This window comes from Austrofundulus limnaeus, unplaced genomic scaffold (assembly GCF_001266775.1).
Source record: "Austrofundulus limnaeus strain Quisiro unplaced genomic scaffold, Austrofundulus_limnaeus-1.0 Scaffold825, whole genome shotgun sequence".
Classification (NCBI taxonomy): Eukaryota; Metazoa; Chordata; class Actinopteri; order Cyprinodontiformes; family Rivulidae; genus Austrofundulus; species Austrofundulus limnaeus.
The window spans coordinates 122,965-132,435 of NW_013953227.1; the positions used below are offsets into that span (position 1 = coordinate 122,965).

Consider the following 9,471-nt stretch of genomic DNA (forward strand, 5'->3'; position numbering starts at 1 on the left):
AAATATCACTTTTGTCAGAATGAGTTCATATTCAGAGATCGGCACTAAACCAAACAGTAACGCCAAAAATATTGTTCTTAAAAAAACTATTTATTAATTTAAATTTAAAACGGGTCAGTAAATGACTCCAGACTGAGCCTGTTTCAGAGAAATCCTGAATAATGTTTCTGTTTGAGCTTCAAAAACCAACAGATTCTGGTTTCATCAGCGTCAGACAGGAACGTGTGTCAGAAACTGGCTGGGTTCAGGTCCAGGATCTGGTTCTGCAGTGGAACCGGTCCGTCAGGTGCTGAGTCCAAAGCTTTTTACACAAACTGAACATTTCAGAAGAAAAATAAACCCCCTGAGTTTAACCTGCAGAGATAAAACCTGGTTAAAGATTAAACCTGAAATATTTCAGTTTCAACACAAACTTCAGGACGTTTTTATTGAACATCTGCAGCTAAAGGATTCTACAACAAAAAATATAAAAATATCAAACGTGTTTATTTGAACATCTTTATTAGTTTAGCATAAATTCTTATTTTCTTTTAAAATAATTACATTTTCACAAATTTCAGTGGAATAAAATAAGTTTCTAACAAATAACCACCATAAAGATTAAAACGTTACATATTTCTAAAAGTTCATTTTTCTTTCAGCTAGTGGATCATTTTAGAGGAGTTTTGATTATAAACTCTTTAGCTCCACATCTTATTTTGAAATGAAAACACATTAAAGGTCGTGACCTTTGACCTCTGAGCTGAACCTGAACCTCCTTTATGTTCCTCCAGAGCCTCAGAGATTAGATGATCCTTCAGAGGAGCCGATCCTGGTTTCGACCCGGTCCAGATGCCAGCTGACCTTTGACCTCTCCGAGTCATGGACGTGCGTCTGCAGGGCGACTCGCAGCTCTACAGGCTCAACGGCGGCGCCCGTCAAAACTCCAGACTGGGCGTGAGTGTTTGAAAGGTTGTTATTGTTTTGTAAATAAATAACCTGTTTCAAACATCTGTTACCAACGAGCATCAAAGAGTTAACGCCTCTGTGGTCAGCCAGCTGCGGCGGCCATCTTGAATTGGGTTGAATCCAGATGTTTATCAATTCAACAAAAATACCAAAAATTAAKAATAACTTCGCATTTSAGCTGCTTTTTGCTCATTATAGCTATCCTTTTACTGCTTTGGCTTCTATTTTAGTTGCTACCTTTAGCTTTCAGCTAGCCTTTTCTGTGAGCCCATTTTTTTAGCCCTTAGCTAGTGTTCTGCTTTTGTCTCATGCTAGTCTTTTGTTATGTTTAGCTATTTCTTTGCTACCTTTAGCTTGTCTTTTACTACGTTTACCTTTCAGCTACTGGATTCCTATTAACTTTTAGCTGCTGTTTTCTTTTTTTAGCTGGTGTTCCACTTTTGCTTTCAGCCAGTCTTTTGTTTCTATTAGCTTCTTGCTATTTTTGTATAACTTGCCTTTCCTATTTCTAGCTTTGATTTTACTACTTTTAACTAGCTTTTTTGCTATATTTTAGCTTCTTTTAATTATTTTTAGCATTCAGCAAGCCTTTTGCTGCTAACTTTCAGCTAGTGCCCTACATTTGCTTTCAGTCTTACTCTCAGCTATTCTTTTTCTATTTTAGCTTGTCTTTTGTTGTTAACCTGTAGCTAATATTTACCTACTTTTAGCTAGTGTTCTGCTTCTGATTTTAGCTAGCCTTTTGCTACTCTAACTGTCCCGTTTCAGCTTCTTCAGCAAACCTCAGCAGTTCTTCAGCGCTCCTTAAAATAAATTTTAGCTAAAACAACAAACCTCTCCGTAGCTTACATTAATTTATGTTTTTAATTTTTCCTCCAAAGCTTCTTTTCATAAATGTGAAGCTCACAGGTGTCAAACTGAGGACACGTCTTGAGACAGATCTGGTTCATTTCTTGGACTAAAGTCTTTTTTTTGTCCTCTAAAGACAAAAACACAAACCTGAGATGAGCTGCTGATAAACGGAGCTTCAGGCTTCGTGTTGTGTTTACAGAACCGTCATCAGAAACCCTGAGAAATCTCACTTAATCTCTTTGTGAGCCTTGAGAACWACGCTCATCATCGACTCACATCGCAGCCGAACCGGTCGAGCTGCAGTTTTTTAAGTCTTTAGCTGCTTTGCCACAAAGACGTCATTCATTGCAGCTGAAAGCAGCCGGTCGGTGTTTATCTGGTTTCAGCTGGGTGTTGCTTCAGGGGTCTGCTCTGTGTGTAAAACAAAACAAAGAGCCCAGTTCTGGTGGTTTTTACAGAACTCTGAGGTCAGCAGCTAAACTTGTTCACAGTGTCAACAACAAGCTGAATGTCATACCCTCCAAAAAGCTCAAAATAAGCAGCTTCCTTCAGCTTCAGGACTCCTGGATTTTAACCCAACATGATGTGGTTGGATTGGACAGCTAATATAGCATAAAAAAAGAAGAATAGCAAAACCATTTCAACCAAATGTGATTAAATTTCATTAAAATCAAAATATATACTTAACGATAAAAGTTTATTTTATATATATACCATCCAACAATCAATTATAACTACCTAACAAAGTTACCCATTTGACAATCAATATTAACCAACCTATTATCTATGTTAACCACCCAACAACTGATTATAGATAACCAACAATCATTTATAACTAACAAACAATCAATGTTAACCAACCAATAATCAATGTTAACCAACAGCAATCTGTGTTAACCAACCATCAATCCATGTTAACCAACAATCAATGTTAACAACCAATAATATGTTTTAACCAACCAAAAATCAATGTTAACCAACCAGCAATCTCTGTTAACCAACCATCAATCCGTGTTAATCAACAATCCATCTTAACCAACCAACAATCCATTTTAACCAACCAATAATCAATGTTAACCAACCAGCAATCCATGTTAACCAACCAACAATCCGTGTCAACCAACAATCAATGTTGACCAACCAACAATCCATCTTAACCAACCAACAATCCATTTTAACCAAACAATAATCAATGTTAACCAACCAGCAATCCATGTTAACCAACCAACAATCCATTTTAACCAACCAACAATCAATGTTAACTAACCAGCAATCCATGTTAACCAACCAACAATCCGTGTCAACCAACAATCAATGTTAACCAACCAACAATCCATTTTAACCAACCAACAATCTATTTTAACCAACCAACAATCCATGTTAACCAACCTACAATCCATGTTAACCAACCAACAATCTATTTTAACCAACCAACAATCCATGTTAACCAACCAACAATCCATGTTAACCAACCAACAATCTGTTTTAACCAACCAACAATCAATGTTAAACAACCAGCAATCCGTGTTAACCAACCATCAATCCGTATTAACCAACAATCAATGTTGACCAACCAACAATCCATTTTAACCAACCAACAATCCATTTTAACCAACCAACAATCAATGTTAACCAACCAATATTCCGTGTTAATCAACAAACAACTGAATTAATCATCCAAATGAACAGAGGAGCATTTAAATTAAATGCAAGGGTGAGAAAAAATGTGATTGTTTTGTACAACTTTAAAAAAGAATTGTTACAAAGTCTTTGCTTGGTAGATAAAATCCTTCATCACCAAAATTCTAATGTTTTTCTATTTTTCTTCACCATTAAAGCAAGATAACACGCTGCAGTATCTGAGCCGAGAGGAGAAGGAGTGCCTGCAATTCTTTGAGGATACCATCGAATCGTTGGAGGAGAGTCTGGAGGTCGATAACCGGAGGCCTAGGCAGGTGACGCTCCCTAGAAGCAGGGGGGATCTTTTCGATCGTGTAGATGGAGTCCAAAATCTGAGCTCAAACCACAGTGTGAATGCGTCGTCTCATCAGGATATAATTGACCTGGTCCACCAAAAAACAAATGTAAATAATCAAGAACCAACCTTCAACCCCGCTAACCCAGGTAGAGCTTTAGATCTTGTTTGTAGCTCAAGTTAACCAAGTTTTATCTACCTAAAGAATTACTTTCTAAATCTTCAACATTCTCTATCTTCCAGATTTTCAACATTTACTACCAGCTCCTGAAAGCCACTTTGAGGTGAAGCCCATACGTGACAGCTTGCCTTCAGAGTATGATCGTCCCCTACCAGGTGGAAGCTATGGATCTACGGAYGGTTACTCCTCCTACCATCCCCCTGGTTCTGTCCCCACCCCTGTCTTGATTGCTCGGAAGATAGCTGAGAACAAAGGAGAAGGAAGTGCAGTCTTGCATCCCTCCACGTTACTTCGTCGTCTTAGCTCGGCTTCTGACAAGGCGGGCAACAGGTCCAACGTTCATGCCAAACATGCTGCCGTTAAACACAGCCGCTACCCTTCGAACATTAACATAAATTAYGGCAACAAGGAGCAGCACAACTCGGCGCCCAACCTAAACCTCCACGAGAGGCAGGTGCTGTCAAACCTACCGGCTATCTCCTACCCTCTGATGTCAAACAACACTCAGCAAGCTACGGAGCAGACGGAACAAAACACCCCGACTCGCTGTATATCATTTAAYGACCCCGAACCAGACAAGTCCAGGATGGAGGCTTTGTCTAAGCTGGGCTTGGACAGGAAAAGAGCCAGCTCATTCCATAAGACCCCTGACAACACTTCAAAGAGTCTCACCAAAAACCCAGACTCTAGTGCCAAAACTGTAGAGCCCAGTGTGGCCCCGGTCATACAAAAGGGCTTCAGCTCGCCAGAACAAAATGCTTCAGTACCACCTCCAAGCTACTTTCACAGTGACAGGAAGATTGAAATGTCGCCGACATATCCCCCTAAGAGCCATGCTGAGAAAAGCTACCAGGAGAAGCCATCATCTCCAACAGCTGCCCCTCATTCCCCGCCTTCAACTGACGTTACTAAGTTGGCGTTTAACAGCTACGGAGGGAAATCCGTCATTGTCCATCCTGCGGTTTCCCCAAAGAATGAATCTACGACCCATCCAACCAGCCCTGAACCTAAAAGCCCTACACTGTCTTACCCCATTGAGCTAAACTCCTATGGAGGAAAGTCTAAAGTCATGGCCCCTGCACCTGCATCGGCCCCTGCACCTGCTCTGGCCCCTGCACCTGCACCGGCCCCTGCACCTGTAACCAGGACCAATCTTCCCGACATCCTCAGCTCCCACATCGACAAGACCCAATCTATGCCTCCTAAACTGGAGCCACAACTCGCTGAGCTCAACAGCTATGGAGGGAAGAGCCGAAGCATCAACCTCATCAACAGGTCCAGTCAGCCAATAAGCAGCTCTGTTAAAAGTGCCAAATCTCCACCTCCAGCCACGGCCCCTAGACCTCCTCGAAGCTCCTACCAAGGYATGAATTTCCCCCCGAAGTCGCCTGCTCGGGCCCTGTCCCCCGATCACAAGCGGAAGCCCAGCTCTATGTTCCGTCCTCAGGGGATAACTGTGCAGTTTTGCGGACGGGGCGCCATGGACGACTCGCGCAGGGAYGCCCTTAGGAAACTGGGGCTGTTCAAAGACTGATGAACTTTTTTTTTTTTTTACATATCATCTCTCCTGCCAAACCAGAACTTCTACTCAGTCATAGCGATGGTATGTGAGAAGTTTCCACATCCACCTGCGTGCGAGGTGTGTCTGATGACAGACCAGTGTTTACAGCGGAATGAAACTCAGAACGAGATTAACCTGCAGAGCAACATTTTCTTCAGCCACTGTGTTGACTCCTAAGAACATGGTTTACCTCACCTCTGCTCGTCACAGAAAGTTAAAAACTTTTTAAACTTTAACGTGGGATAAGGGAAAACTATATATTTTCTATATGTTTCTGTCTAATGGTTTATTTATTTTTTTGTGTGTGTGCTTTTGGACTTCTCAAGCAAGCCTGGCACTGGGCTGCGACTGTTGGCGAACAGCTGGAGACATGAATGCCATAAAAATACGCACATTTGTGCCTGAAGTCACACCRAATTGGCACTTTTGTAAATGCACGTTAACTGGAATTAAATCTCTTCTAATAATGTGCAAAACAGTCTACGAGCCCTCCCACAGTTCTGACTCACATAAACTAAATTGGGACTGATTTGAGACTGATTTGAGACACCTGCAACAATTTTGAGAGAAAGTCTGTCACTTTTCAAACTTGTTCCAAATTCCAGCAACGGGAGAACGAGGCCTTGCGACACTCGATTGAAAGTCGGGAAWGTTTTGAGACATTTTGAAGTTTCTCGAAAGAAGTTGTTCATAGTTGAGGCCGACAGTCAGTTTAGTGAGAGGATATCTTAAAGAAAATAAAAGCTTCTTCTAAGATTGGATTGAGAGTTTTAAACAGTGTGGATGACGGGTAAACCCCCAACTATAGGAACCCATTAGAAACTACATTAATGTCAGCTTCATGTGCTTGAAAAATATAAACATTTAGGATAAGAATAAACTGCTGATCATGAACCCTTACAGAAAAACAAACACATTATTACAAAAACTTTTCCCATGTTAAATTAAAACGTTTTTATGTTAAACCTTCACATATGAACTTCATGTAAAGAAATATGGGAAAAGTGAAAACAACCTGTAAACTTTACAAGTTTACATGGGTGAAAACATGTTAAACTAACACGAAGTTCTGTTCAAGGAACACGTGACGTACGTGTTTCACGTTAAGTGAACTTTGTTCCACGTGTTTTTTTTTTTTTCTGTCAGGAAAGTAAAAATCATGTAAAACAAATGTAAGAATCTAAAATGTCCGATTTTATTGATTTTGTTTTTAAAAAGCCCTTATGATGAAGTTTGATGCTGTTTTGTTTTTGTAAACTAAAGAACATTTTCTGAAATTTTAAACCATTTTTTTAACTCTACAGTTTTTTGAACAGGAAGTAAATTACAGGCTGTGAACTTTCCTTTCCTTCATGGGAATCTGTTTGTTGTGTTTACCTGCTGGACATTTAGTCTTCGTTACTTCGATGCTTTGGGAGAAAGAAGCACATCTGTGAAACTTTAGGAGCTGAACTGAACCAGTGGATATTTTTACTCCTTGGACCAAACCACAGACCAGTGGRATGGGACTGTGGGTAGGACTTGTACATTTTTCACCATGAGGAGGGAAGACTCTAAAACTTTTTTTATTTTTAAGGGATGGGCATTGTCAGGAAAACCACACAGTCTGAAAATACACCCGACTTACTTCTTTATTTTCATTCTGTCTAAAACTTTGCTGTTTTTAACAAGTGTACTGTTTAACTGTTGTATACCTCTGTGTGTGTGTGTGTGTGTGTGTGTGTGTGTGTGTTATAAGGACTCCGGCCTCTGTAGTTCAGCTACAGTAACTTTTGAAGTATATTTAGTGATTTTTGTTTACTGACTCCGGTTCTCTGTAGTTCAGCTACAGTTCATTTGAAGTGTCATACATACAGTAAATACCTACACGCTGTTTTAGCAGGAAATGTTTCTGCAAACTGTAAATATCAGCACAGAAAGAGAAAGAGATGTGATTTAATGTGGTGAAAATTGAAAATACTGACATGTCCATTTTGTATTTACAGAAAAACCTGTTCATTTTTGCCCCTTATTAAACAGAGTAATATAAAATAAACTGATTGTTTTTCTTTTATTAAAGTGGAATTTAAAGAATAAACAATTTATATTTCTGATAGCCAGAGATCTGTTGCTGCATTATTCAACATTAGCAAATTAAAAAATATAAATATTTTCTCAGTACAACAAATTAGTTTTACTTCTAGCCTCCCTTTTATTACCTTTAGCTAGTCCTTCATGATTTTTAGCTTGCCTTTTGCTATATTTAGCTTGATTTTAACACTTTTAGCTGGCTTTAGCCTACTTTAACATTGCTACTTTTAGCTTTTGCTACTGTTAACTCAATRTAGCTACTTCATCTAGGATTTTGCTACTTTAGCTTAATTTTTATAAATTTTAACTAGTCTTTTTTTAACTGCGGCTATTTTATTATTTCCATTATTCTGCTTTATATTTTAGCTAGCCTTTTGCTTTGACTACTTTTAGTGGTTGCTGTTTTAAGCTATCCTTTTGCTAACATTAAACTAGACTGAACCTGCTTTTAAGCATTGCTATTGATCGTTACGACCTTTAGCTATTTTTAGCTTTCCCTTTTACTACTATAAGCTGGAATGACACTTTTAGCTGTTGCTACATTTAGCTAATCTTTTGGTACTTTCAGCTCACCTTTCACTACTTTTAGCTAGTCTTATTTTTAATTGTGGCTACTTTTAGCTAGCCTTTGGCTACTGTATCAGCTAAGGCTTTAAATTTTTTTGCAGATTTACGACACAGAGACAGATTAACTTCTGAGCCGTCAGACTTTTCTTACTCCATGGAAATATTTATGCTTTCTCGTCTCTTTCTGCTAAAATAATCTGAGCTCAGGACTTTCTCTTCAGGCCTGTAAGTGAAGGCTTTGTTTACGTTGAGTGCGTACCCTCAGGATGAAKGTTTTTGTTTGATTTCATAGTTTGAATGAATTTTAAGAGTCATTTTCAGCTTCTTTTCCTGCAGCATTCTGCAGAAAGTCCTGACAGGAAATACTTCTGCCTGCTGCCGTGTAATTAGACGTTGACAAACAAGACGCACCCTCGCAAACAAGAACATACCACAAACACAAGACTGACCTCAGTTACACACCAGAAATCTGATAATCTGCAGGATTACTGGGTTAAAGTTTATTATAAGCAGTGACACRAATCAGTTTTAAATCACAGAAACTCAAAATGTTTTTTTAAGCTACAGCAAAGAAAGGCTCACACAGCTGAGTGTAAATATTTATCAATCAGTTCTTCTAAAATACAACCGCTGTCGTCACTCAGGAAGACTTTCAGGCACACGGGAATCCAAAGAAAACGAAAAATTAATAAAAAAGCAACAACATCTGGCTGGAGAAGAGGAATAAATGTGGAGCAGGTAAACTCAGGTRTTCATCGGTGGCGCCGCCGGGCCTCCTCAGGCCGTGGAAAAGTTTCTGACGACAGAAGATTGTCCCTGCAGAGGCGCCGGACGACATTTTAACGGCTTTTAAAAGTTCACGTTTGGTTTTACGCAGAGGATTAACAACGTTTTTTCCCCCAGCTTGAAGGTTACCGCTCTGTTTTACATTCTCGTAAAGCAATTCCAGGTAAAAAAAAATTCAGTCGTAAATAGTTTCAGAGACCTTCGAGATAAGAAAACAGAACTCCGGCAGCCGCCCTCGTGACTTTAATCTAATCTAAAAGATTCTGGACATTTTAATGCTTTTTTATGCTGTTTCCCAACAGGTCAGCCTCCAACAGCTGCAGTCCTGTTAGCCCAGTTAGCTCAGTTAGCCTAGTTAGCTCAGGTACCCCAGTTAGCTCATTAGCTCAGTTAGCCCGTTAGCTCAGTTAGCCTAGTTAGCTCAGGTACCCCAGTTAGCTCATTAGCTCAGTTAGCCCGTTAGCTCAGTTAGCCTAGTTAGCTCAGGTACCCCAGTTAGCTCATTAGCTCAGTTAGCCCGTTAGCTCAGTT

At 39.6% G+C, this 9,471-nt stretch overlaps 1 protein-coding gene across 1 annotated transcript in view; it reads left to right on the forward strand.

Moving 5' to 3' along the window:
- proser2 (proline and serine rich 2) overlaps positions 1-7,552 on the forward strand; it is a 7,987-nt gene extending 435 nt beyond the window's left edge. The window contains exons 2-4 of the mRNA XM_014028871.1: positions 774-936; positions 3,639-3,924; positions 4,019-7,552. Coding sequence (XP_013884325.1) covers positions 862-936; positions 3,639-3,924; positions 4,019-5,490 — 1,833 coding nt within the window. The 5' untranslated portion in view covers positions 774-861 and the 3' untranslated portion in view covers positions 5,491-7,552. The remainder of the gene's footprint in view (positions 1-773; positions 937-3,638; positions 3,925-4,018) is intronic.
- Positions 7,553-9,471: the final 1,919 nt, after the last annotated feature.